General features: G+C 31.6%; 1 protein-coding gene across 2 annotated transcripts in view; it reads right to left on the reverse strand.

Annotated features, from left to right (window-relative positions):
• NBEA (neurobeachin) overlaps window positions 1–13,077 on the reverse strand; it is a 723,704-nt gene that overhangs the window by 605,095 nt on the left and 105,532 nt on the right. For both annotated transcript variants that reach the window (XM_030818536.1, XM_030818535.1), the window contains exons 2-6: window positions 12,611–12,842; window positions 8,759–8,859; window positions 8,405–8,500; window positions 5,074–5,195; window positions 3,361–3,487 (exon numbers count right to left, since the gene is read on the reverse strand). In XM_030818536.1, coding sequence (XP_030674396.1) covers window positions 3,361–3,487; window positions 5,074–5,195; window positions 8,405–8,500; window positions 8,759–8,859; window positions 12,611–12,842 — 678 coding nt within the window. The remainder of the gene's footprint in view (window positions 1–3,360; window positions 3,488–5,073; window positions 5,196–8,404; window positions 8,501–8,758; window positions 8,860–12,610; window positions 12,843–13,077) is intronic.

A 13,077-nucleotide genomic window follows, 5' to 3' on the forward strand; every position in this document is an offset into this window, starting at 1 on the left:
CATTAACTAAACTGCTATTTTGTTTTTATCTACTATGTCCCATGATGAGGTTCGTTTATGCTAAAATTGATTATTATTTACCTTTCAGAGGCATTCATTCATTCAAAAAGTGTACTGAGCCTACTTTATGCCAAGTACCCTCTCCCAACCTTGGATCATGGGTATATAAAGACAGACAACATATACACACTCAAGGAAGTTTCACTAGAGAAACAGTTATGAGAATAGAGAGTATTTAAAATACAGATTTGGGAGTAATAAAAGTAAATACTATAAGTAACTGGGAAGGAAAGACAAATAGAGAAGAAAGACTATCATAAAAGTATTCACTAAAAGAATAAAATGAACTGTAAGACTAAGCTTGAAGTATGAAAAGGAACTGTTCAGCAGACAGGGGTTAAAAAAACATTCCAGGCAGAATCTTAATACGATATAGCACAGATGCTTGACAAAACTTTCCTCAGTGTGTAGGTTTAGCAGGAAAAACACAAAAACAAAAACAAAAACAGGCAAAGACCAGATTGTAAACAGGCCTTTGGGCCTTTGCTTTTTGCATAATGTGGTATAACTAAATAATTTTGAGCAGGAAAGTTAAACGATCTGAGAAAATAACTGGCAGCAATGTGGAGGTGAGATAGGTAGGCAAGTGTGGATAAAAAGATAAAATTGAAAAACCACTGCAAAGGTTTAGGTAAGACACCATAAGCCACGGAACTAAGACAAAGGCACTAATAATTTTAAAATGAGGATGGGAATTAACTAACAGAACTGATAGGAAGTGTTAACATATAAAAGGGGAGTCTAAGATGGCTTCCAGTTTTCACTTAGATGGGTACGGGTACCATTAACTTAAGATAATTAATACAGAAAAATTAATCAGATTTGGAGTTTATCAAGGTTTGCTTTTGGTTGTAACAATAATACATGATAAAATTAAATGAATGAATAAACAAATGCACTGATTAATGAGCTGATCTCAGTAAAGACCATAGCACTTATTTACAAGAAAAGTAACTTTTCTCTTTCCTTGGTACACCAAACTGTACTCTACAGATAACAGACACAAATGACTTTTTCAATGGTTAAAAAAAAAAAAAGCCTAACTTTTGATCTAATATGCTTTGACTAAAGAAAATAAAAATAAACTTGGAAACTATGTGTGCATAGTGATATTATGTATATATAGTGAAGTCTGCATTTAGTTTGAGACTCAAAAGGAAATTTATAAAAGAAGGACACAACCAGTAATAAGGAATAAAAAGATCCATATTAAGAATCCACAAGATATGTATTATAAATTGAAGATATGAAAATAAATTGAAGATTAAAAAGTACAGCATGATATCAATAGTAGCTAATATGTCTAGAGCACATATTACCATTAAGTAACATGCTAATGGTTTATATCCATTTTCACAAGTTCTAACAGCTGGTTAAGTGGTGCAGCTGGGAAAGCAAAAGTTTTAATGTAAAGATTTCTTTTTGAAAGGCCAGTAAATCTCTTATTAGGAAGGATAACAACAACTTAGCTAGGGCATCTATGGAAAATTAAAGAACGGAATAAATAAGAGAATGAATTTATTTTGAATAATGAAACACAGTAAAAGCAAATATTTATGACTTTTCAAGGTTTATGAGAATCTTCACAGAAGACTTTTTAAAATCCACATCATTCTCTGGCCCTGCTCCTAACTAGACCCCTTAGAATCACTGCATATTGAGAGCTTTACAAAGGAGAATGTGTTTTCCACAAGTGAACAGTGAAGAAGACACAAAATAGAAAAAGTGAGAACAAAAGGGTTAAAGTGCTTTTTATTGGTTAATGACAATTTCATTTGGTTATAACTTCACTCTGTTTGTCTGTATATTCTTTAAACCACCGTTTCCTAAAATTGTCTGATGAGAAAAGTTAGCTAGAATATTTGTTAAAAACACACAATCCTAACATGAAAAATTATAATACCAACAACTGTACTTCTAATCTATTCCACTGAAATTCAAAATAATTTGGCACTTTTAACAAACTATCTTGGTCTCACCTTAATTCTAATAAAACAGAATTTCCAGAGCAAAGGCAATGTGATTGGTATTAAAATAATCAATTTGTATTAAAAAAGAAAGAATATACCATTATACTGAATGAATATATTTATTCAGAATCATTGCTTTTTAAACCATTTTCTAAGTATATGTTAATGAATTACTGTTAAATTGATATTCTTTAATAGAAATGACAATAACTGACATTAAATATAAAGCGAATATTTTCATTAGAATCATGTAAAATCTAAACACATTTGAAAATACCACCCAAAATAATATATTTTTCTGTATATGGGAAGACACGCATCAGATCATAAGCAACAAGAAAACAAACAAGAAAGATATGAAAAAGAAATAAAGACCTCCCCCTCACCACATTTGGGTTCATCATATCTGTTATGATTGTACCATTAATCACAAAGGGTAAGGCAATATTTCTGTTAGGAGGAGGCAGTGTGCCCTAAAAAACGTTGACAATCCCACTGTCATATACCCAAGAAAGAACCCTGAACCTGGAAGGGGAACAAAGCCTCAAACATGTGTGATGGGAACTCCTATGCACTCTGTCCTTGTTTTCTTTCATCTGGATTTTCAGATGGTTTGTTATTCTGACACAAAGATGGAGTCTGGTACTCAGGCAGGAAAATCTCTCTAGAAAATGCCCCCTGATTATGAAGGAATGATCTCTTATAATTCTAATCATACAGTTGCACAGTTCTCTGCATTTTCTCTTTAGAGCAGTTTTTAAAATGTGTTTTGGCGTTGTCTCTGCTATTATTTGGGATATTAAGACACATTTCATGAGCCAAAACTAACAGTACAGCAACATTCCTCTCCTTGAAGCCAGCATTATTAAAGCATCAGAAATTAACAAAATCTTCAATCTTAGGAAACAAGATTCAGAACTACTAGGATTAGGTGAATCTCCCACAAAAAAAACGTATCTGTGCATTGCTTAATCTGGGGGTTTAACATTTAACTTTTTTTAAAAAAAGGTAAATATTTATAAATCCCTAGTGCCTACAATGGTATCCAATACTCAGTAAATAATAAGTATCTATCGAAAGAATGCCATAGAACAGATCAGACTGAGATAATGAGACAGTGTAAGAGAAATACACCACAAGAGATTAAAACACTGCTCTTATAGAAGACAAAAATTGGACATAAAAGTAAAAAGGAAATGCAGACAAGGATAAGAGAAAACCATTAAAAGCATAGGAAAACCAGTGAAAGAGAATACTATAGAGCTCATAAAAGGAGAGTTAAGAATTCTGTCATAACAGGTGAGTTATAAAAATATTTACTTTTACCTACCTTGCGTGGTTGAAAATCATATTTCACACAATGCTGAAAACCTTTTCCTTTGGACTTCAGTGATGTGACTATTAAACAGTTGCCAACAAAATGAGCAGAGTAACCAACTCCTTTGCTAGTACGAAAACTGCAAAGATAACTGAGAATAGTATAATATCCTCTGATAAAAAGAACTAAACACCTAATGGCTATTAAACATTCTTATAAAAATAAAACTTATTTCCCTGTACAGTAGAAGCAGTTTAATATGTGTCAAATAAAAACTAAACAAAAATATAAAAGGTTTAGTTATAAGTAAATATAAGAAATTTAAACCAGGAAATAAAAGACTATGACAGCTTTTAGTATTTCAAACTAAAATCTCAGAAATACTTAAAAACAAATTAATTGCCAACAAAAGCCTACCACCAAGTAGACTTTAAGGACCATTTGCAATCAGCAAATACAGAACACATTTACATAAAGTTCACATTTTAAATAACAACCTGCTCTCTAATTCTGGTATACCTTTGAAAATAGCTTACAAATTAAAAAGAAAAAGAAAAAAAAACTTGGTCAGAGTCAAGTTTGATAAATAATACAGTTGATCAAGCAAAGCAGTACATTTTTAGTTTAAAAAATTAAAAAGATGTAACTATGAAATATAGTTGTTTTCTTCTACATGAGCATTCCCCTTAGCTGTAAATTTAATCACGATGTAGAAAAATGTTTATTGAAAAATGAAGATACCACTGAAATTAATGTATGATCTCCCAAAATGACAACTTTGAAGTCCAACCCCATTTATGTTTGGAAGTTCAGATGCTTATTTAAAACTTGGTCTCATTTTATCCAAATATAATATCTTATAATAGAGCTTAGAAGATAGTAATAGCTCACATATTTCTGTGCTCACATTTCTGACCCAGCCATTATACAAACAGCTTTAAATATGATTCTCTCATTAAATCCTATGGGATAGATGCTATTACTATCCTCATTGGTATAGTTGAAGACACCAAAAGTACAGGGTGAACAGTAGGTAGTAAAGCCAGAACTTGAACACAGGCAGTCTTATTTCAAAGTATTGCAAGTATTGAATGAGTTCATATATATAAACACTTACAATGCCTAGCATATAGTATGGCAATCAATGAATATTTGATGTTCTTATTGTTAAGTATGCTGTACTGTGCATTACTGGCATACTAAAATTACCAAGCTTTCAACCCTTACAGATCAACACATTGTTAGGTTGATCAACTCATTGTAGTTGTCTACACCGAATAATTTTATCCTATAATTTCTTACATAGTTATTATCAACAATTTTAAAGCATATGTCAGTTATGCTCATAGAACAAACTAAGTGAAAAGGCAAAAATGAATGAAATCTGGTAAAAGTTTGGATTTTTTTTTCAGGGACCAGCAATCCTCACTAAAAATCCCACAACTGATATACATTGAAGGAGACTGGGACAGAAAGTCTGTACCTTTGACTTTTAAACTGTAATTGAAAAAGAATGATAATCATGAGGAAGATGACCTAGAATCAATAGCAAAATAAATGCATATATACATACATAAATAAAACTGATTTACAGTGTCTTCACAGTTCTAGCATATATTATACACACATATATACATATATTCTATCTAAGTTGCCTTGAGACTATACATTTATAGAATTCAAGTACTTAAAGAAAAAAGTCCTAAAATTAAACATATTACTCACCAATAAAGATAAGGTTTATCCTTATCAACATTAATATTATTTAATGGATCCATACGAAACCAAGTGTTTAAGGTGAAGCCATTCTGATAAGGCCACTTTGCAATAGGAGGCAAGGCAATTGCCTACAAGGCAATGAGAAAAGGTACAAAAGTATCAGTTAAAGAAATGTGACAGCAGCTAAGGTCAAATATGGCTTTTGCAGATTAAATAACAATCAAAGTATAAATACCAGAAAATCACAAACAAATCCATAAAATAAAAGCTAGCATTTTATTAAAACAATCTCAGTACACCTAAATAGTATTTGTTGATTACAGAAACATTCAACTTTCAAATACTCAGTGAATTAGATTTTATCTCTAGGTTACATAGCGGGTTTCAGACTATACTCCAAGAAGTCCCCATCTAGTTTCATCAGTATACAGTCTCTTACACATAAGCCTCCCAATTTCAGTTTTCTATGGTTTATGCTAGGTTTTTAGTAGTAATCCATTTGGTTAAAGGAGATTGAATATTTAAAGCCAAAAATGACTGAGCTAGAAAATGTTAATGGAATCAATATGGAAGAAATGCAAGCATTAAGAGATAATGTTCATAATGCTAACAACATTGAAACCACGAAAGGCAAGGTATGACATTTATTACTCAGAAACTTAACCACTGATATTTATAACCAAAAAGGATTCAGATCCATTCATAAGCAGAAAAGGAATAATATAGGACTCCCTTGAAAATAGCAATCAAATAAAATGTAGCCATTCTAAGGAATAAATAAGTAGCTGATTATTTCACCTGACTTCAAGAAACATCTGAATGGATTTATTTATTTTCCTAGACTTTATCCAAATTCTACCTAAACAATAATTACCCATTATGATTTTAAAATTAATCTGTTCCTCAAACAGATTCTTCATGTTGCTGACAATGGCCTTTCTCAAATACAACACAGATCTTCCATGTCAAAAATCTTCTGCATTCAGAATAAAATTTAAATTTCTTCAGGTTATACAAGACTTCCCACATGCTATGGCTCCAATAAACCTTCTGATTTTATCCTCCTCTACTACCCAACCCCACATTCCAAAGTACATCTAAATATACCAGCTATTCCACTAGTTCTTTTACAGTTCCTCTTCCTATACATCATGTTGCTTCTATCCAAATCATTCTTCCTTCCAACAAAATCTCATTTATTCTTTAACAGCAGACTAGTATGTTCCTCATCTGTGAAGCTTTTCTGGACTTCAACCTAGCATGGTCTCTCTTTTCAACTGTGTTCCCATAGTTCTGGGTACCTAAATCTACAGTATCATTTATAATTCTCATTGTAACAAGCTGTATTTGCATATCTAGCCATCAGAGTTCTTCAAGAGTAAGGAATGTAATCTACTCCAAGCATAATGACTGAAGATGTAGGTGGCCAATAAATAATCTCAAAGTAGTCAAAGATTTCTAAGTGCTTGCTGTTAAAAAAAAATACACATACACACACATACGTGCAAATGCTCACACACACAGACACATACACACACACACAGACACACATACACTATTTCAAATGAAGAGTTAAACCCTATACTAACCTTTCGGATTTTAGTATTTAAGCAATTAGTTCAGGCAGTTTTATTACCATACAATATAAATAACATTTTATTATCAAACAATATATAACTTTTCTTGACTTTTTAAGACAGGGAATATTTTACCTTGATCTAATAGATGAACTTACATTCCAAATATATAATGAACTCTTAGGATAATAAAAACAACCAAATTTTTTAAATGAACAGAAGATTTGAACAGAAATATCACAAATGAAGACATAAGAATGGCCAATAAACACATGAAAAAATGCTCATCATCACCAGTCATGAATAAAATGCAACATTAAACTATAATGAGGTACCACTAAAGTAGATTCCCTCTTATCTGTGGTTTCATGGTTTCAGTTACCCATGGTCAACCACAGTCCAAAAACAGGTGAGTACAGTACAGTAAGATATTTTGAGAGAGAGACAAAGAGGAAGGGGAGGGAGGGAGACACAACACTCACAAAAGTTTTACTATAATATATTGCTATAATTGTTATATTTTATTATTGTTGTTGTTAATCTCTTACTGTGCACAGTTTGTAATTTAAACTTTATCACAGGTATGTATGTACAGGAAAAAGCCATAGTATGTATTACATACATAGTTCAGTACCATCCACAGTTTCAGGTATCTACTGAGCCAGTCTTAGAATATATCCCCCATGGATAAGGTGGGACTACTGTATATAACCATTTAAATGCCTCAAATTTAAAAGACTGAAAATGTCCAGGGTGCAGATCAAGTGGGACTCTCATACACTGCTTATAGGAATGTACAGTGTTCTAATACAGAAAACAAGTAGACAGTTTCTCATGAAAGTAAACAGGCAGTTACCATAAAATCCAGCAATCTCACTCAGGTATTTAATCGAAAGATAAGAAAACATATGTCCATAGAAAGACCTGTGCTCAAATGTTCACAGCAATTTTATTTGTAACAGCCAAAAACTAGAAACCCAAAAGTCCATCAACTAGTGAATGGATAGGATGGATAAACTGTGGTATATCCATAAAATGCAATACTACTCAAAAAAAGACAGAAGAGAATAAAAAAGTAATTAAAACTACAACATGGAAAAATCTCAAAAGTATCATTTAAGTGAAAGAAGCCTGACACAAAAGACTATATACCAGGCCGGGTGCGGTGGCTCACACCTGTAATCCCAGCACTTTGGGAGGCCTAGGTGGGCAAACAGGAGGTTAGGAGTTTGAAAGCAGCCTGGCCAACATGGCGAAACCTGTCTCTACCAAAAATACAAAAAATTAGCTGGATGTGGTGGTGGGTGCCTCTAGTCCCAGCTACTCAGGAGGCTGAGACAGGAGAATTGCTTGAACCCGGGAGGCAGAGGTTGCAGTGAGCCGAGATCATGCCACTGAACTCCAGCCTAGGTGACAGCAAGGCTCCGTCAAAAAAAAAAAAAAAAAAAAAAAAAAACACTGTATACTGTATGATTTTATTTATGTGACAATCTAGAAAAGGCAAAACTATAGGAACACAAAGTAAATCAGAGGTAGTAAGAAGTGGGGATGGGTAGAGGGCCATGTCTTCCAGCAGGCACTAGGGAATTTTTGGGAGTGATGAAATTGTTCAAATCATTATATAGTAGTGGTTGTATGACTTCCAAACTCATTAAGTTGTGCTTTCTAAACTGGTAAATTTTATTATATGTAAATTAAACCTTACTAAAGTTGACCTAAAAGTAAATAAATAAAAATCAGCACATGTATTTAAAACTTACCGCAGCACTACAACCAGGGAAATTGAAAAAAGTATCAGGACCGTGTCTCTGTGGCATCTGATTAAGAACTGATAATAATTTTACTGCATGTCTTGGCTGGGGAAACAATAAAAGAAAGAACTGTCATTGTACAAATTTAGCAATCATACTTAATATACCATGTTAGCCATTGGACTGTTTTCTAACTAGAGAGAAAAATTAATTCTAAATCATTTACAAAACATTTACTAAATCATTTAAGAAGAAAGCCATTTCCATTAAAAATTCAAGTATATAGCTCTCTAGAGACAAACTTTTGAACATTAAGTATTACTGGACTGATACTGAATACCTTTCCCTCTGACCACAGCTTACCCAGATTCCACTTTCTCCTCGAAGCATGCTGAACAAAAGCTTCAACTCCTTGACAGTGATGCTGTAGCTGGCAAGAACCCCCAACATATCAACTAGAAGATCTTCAAAGGAAAATAAAGTTATTCTGAACTCTAGTCATGAGCTGCCATCTGTCAAGGTAATATACTTTTTGAAAGATAAAAGTTATCATTGTCATCTCTCTCTCTATATATATATGTATCTAATACAGCTAAATGTCCTCATGAATAGCCACTCCAATTAACCATTTTTAACTATTAAATAACCAAAAGAATTTATTTGAATTACATTATTTTCCCGCATTAAATTACCACCTCAATTAAGCTGTCTTAGCAGAAATGTAAAATAGATTTTATATATTCCCAGAACACACACACACACACACACACACACACACACACACACACACCACAACACAGCCTGCTGTGTGCAGGGAAAGGTAGGCAAAATATGCAAACGCACAAAGATTTTAAATTGCCAACTGGTTATTGTCAAATGAAAAAGTAACAGCTGACTATATTGTCTTTCAGAATTATCTATTTTTAATATATTCTTGGTATATTCCTTGGCCCATTAGCAATTTTTACCAGTTACTCCAGGTGAGACATTATTCCAAGTGGTTTACAGATACTAACCTCACAAATCCTCCTAACAAGCCTATGAGGTAAGTACCATTATTATCCCCTTTTAAAATCAGTAAATTGTGGCACAGATAATTTATTCTCATTGCCCAAGAACACAGACCTAGCAAGTGGTAGAATCAGGATTCAAACCCAGACAGTATAGCTTCAGAACCCGCACTCTTACACACTAGTCTATAAGTAGAAGCGTAATTTAAATACATTACTAGTGGTATCCATCATGCTAGTGTGAGTGTTTATGTGCATATAACAGACACACCAGCACACCTAATAATGAGAAAAATTATACATTTAATCTCTTGTCTCTGATTGCTTTCTCTACATATTGTGATTAGTACTTCTTCTGTCAGTTCTTTGCAAGAAATTGAATATCTAAACATTTATACTTCATTTTCTCAATTTCTAAAGCATTTCTTAAGAATGAAACATGCTACAAAGGTTATTACAAAGCAATACACATATATATTCTAAAAACTTATAATCAATTAATAAAAAGGTTAGGTTAAGGTAAGTTGAAATATTCAGTACTGATATATAATGTATATTATTCAATATCATATCACAGATTAATAACTGGAATTTGAGACTTAAAAAAAATTTGTCATTTGTATATTTCAAAATTGAAACTTAGTACGCTTATTTTCATCAATTAATAATTAATAATTAAATAATTTTATTTAACACGCAAGCAATCTCTATGATAAAATTGTGACAGCGGATATGCCACTTTCAGAGTGATATTTTAATGAAATAAAACATGTAATCACTGAAGCAACAAAAATGTATTAAAATATTAGTACATATAGGTCAAAAAGTGTATTTCTATAAAAAAATTTAAGTACTATAAAAACCCTAAGCTTATATGAAGTATTTTTTTCTTAGTCCATTTAATGCTGCTATAATATGAAGTATTTTTAAGCAATTAGCTGCAATGGCAACCTTTACAGAAGATTTCTTAAAGGTTTACATGAAATACTTTTAGAAAAACTTTAAAAAATATTTGCAACGTTTAAATTTTTTCAGGTTATACAAGACTTCATCTTTATCTTAACTCCCATGTATGTCACAAAAAGTAATCTATTAAATTTGTATTTAATTAGAAATTTTTAAAAATTCCTTGCATATTGTATATGTAACACAACCAAGCAGTTCAGTTTAATTCTATTACAGAAGGTCTTTTCTGGAGAACAAGATTAAAAGTAATCAGAAATTATTTTAGATAGAGAAAAAATACGAATTACTTATATATTGTATATGTAACACAACCAAACAGCTCAATTTAATTTTATTATAGAAAGTCTTCTTTTCTGGAGAACAAGATTGAAAGTAATTAGAAATGATTTTTTAAAAGAAAAAATACTAAGACCATGAAATTTTCTTATCAATTTGCTATAAATGTTTAATTTAGCCACCTCCTAGTGACAATTTTACTACATTATTAAATAAAAAGTACCCCATTGAATTTAACATACTACAATACATTCAGATATGAACTGTTAGCAGTGTTTTGGTGGCTACTGGTTCTTCCTTAGTATAATATTTAAAGTTTAATTTCCCTATTAAAAAGCAAGACAGAGGTATTTTTCTGACATTTATTCTCTTTTCTCATATCCTTCCATCATTAAGCTCTTTTGAAGGGAAATGCTAGAAATTACAAAAAGTGAAAATTTTGTGTTATTATTACTGAGAAAAAGATAAGAGAATTAAGGAGCTTTATGTAATAGCAATGTCAAGATATGAACTTCTATGGTACAATCATCCTCACTGTCACTTTTACATTTCAGTGCTGATGAATTATGTACCAGTAAACTACTATGCATGTAATTTTGGCTCATTCTCTAAACTGCACTCCATAGAGTAGGAGCCAATTTACAAAAAAAAAATTAAGAGCTTAAGCTCAGATATAAGAATTAAAAGATCATATGATGTTCTATAAAACGTGTACACATAAGTCTATATTAATAAATTCCTATTAAGTAACTCTAGAATTTATAGAAACGCTATTACTATATCTTTATTAAAAAGGTATTTTAAGAAATAGATGTCTGAATCTCATTTTTCATCAAGTTAGCCATCAGTACCCAATACAGGGACTGCTAAATCATTCTAAAAAAAGATATATGCCACCCTGAAGGTAATTAGAGATGATTTTTAATATATTTTCTCAGAAAATCAAATTTTTTGAAATATTTAAATTCAAAGCATTCTTTTCGCAATTTTGCATTCTTTTTAAACCCATTTTTCATTCCATTCTTTCTTGTTTAATGTTTTGTTCCATAAATTTTAAAAATAATTAAATGCATAAGCCAAAATGTTAAAAGAGTATTCTCTGGTATCTGAACTACTTTCCAGGATCAGGTATAATACTGTGGAGGGTAATATCAGCACTTTTATAATTATGAAAATGCTTTTATGTCAGAAGATACTCAGGCTGAAGATTCATGGCTTACAAAAAATAAACATTTCAAACTTTAAACTTATTTTCTGGAATGATATTTGCTCTGGAATAATATTCAAAACACTTTTCTGAAATGCATCTAGCCACACGGGAGAATGAGCGTGCAAGGTAGTAAAGGGTTGGTGGAGAAAAAATTATAGATTTCAAAGTTATTGTTTGAAATCACCCAAACAAGCAAAACATTAGTATTTTTATCGTGAAATTCTTGGTGAATTTTATGTTCTAGCCCATAATATATTAGTTTATTTTAATACAAAAGTTTCTTCCAAAATGGACATGTCCAAAAAATACACCATGCTTATCTAAGGCTTTTAGTACCTCCTGTCATAGTTGCATATATGCCAGATTGAGGGGCACAGAACTAGAAGAATTTGGTAAAATGCTCATTATACAGAACTATAATACCTATCGTGGTATTTTAATTATGTAAAAGCTTAATGAAATACTACATAAAAAATACTGTTTATTTTTCTGATAGATTTCATAGCACTCCATGGTACTGAGATTTTCTAAAATTTAGAAAACAACATTAGTAATTGTCTACTATAGTAAGTATGTTTTTCTTCTTCCACTCTTCAGGTTTTCCATTAATATAAAAGTAAAATTTCCATACATTTCCATTTATTTTAAATCAAAGAAGTGTCAACAAATCTACATTACCTATAGAATATAAAGAGAAGTATGTGAAACTTTATAAACATTTAAGTTATACTTTCCTGTCAGACAACCCCATACCTGCTATCATGTCATCTACAGCACTCATTTTCAGCAATACTTGTTCAATTAGCCCAACTTCTGTGCTAGTCTGTAAATTCCGAACACTTTTTCGTAGAATGGCTGTAAACATGCTCCATATTTCTGCTTGACATGTTACATCACAGTGCTCCAAAAGCTCTGTCATACATGTTATACTCTCAGCATCCTGGATAATAAAGTTCATCTCCAAGTCAAATTCTCCACCAACCAGCTGAAAGTAAACAGAAAGAAACAATAGTGTTAACATGGGAAGTTACTGATGACAGTAGAATGAAATAATAACAAGAATTCAAAGCTACTACTCTAAAAAATTTTAAGGATTCTGGTATAAAATTAATTTTGATCAAAAGTATAAGAGCTACAGATAAGTGAAAGGCATCGTGAGCATCAAAACTAGCAAACAGAAATCTAATTTTCACATAAATGGAAAAAGGTGATTTCAAATG

This window comes from Nomascus leucogenys, chromosome 9, assembly GCF_006542625.1.
Source record: "Nomascus leucogenys isolate Asia chromosome 9, Asia_NLE_v1, whole genome shotgun sequence".
In the NCBI taxonomy this organism is placed as follows: domain Eukaryota; kingdom Metazoa; phylum Chordata; class Mammalia; order Primates; family Hylobatidae; genus Nomascus; species Nomascus leucogenys.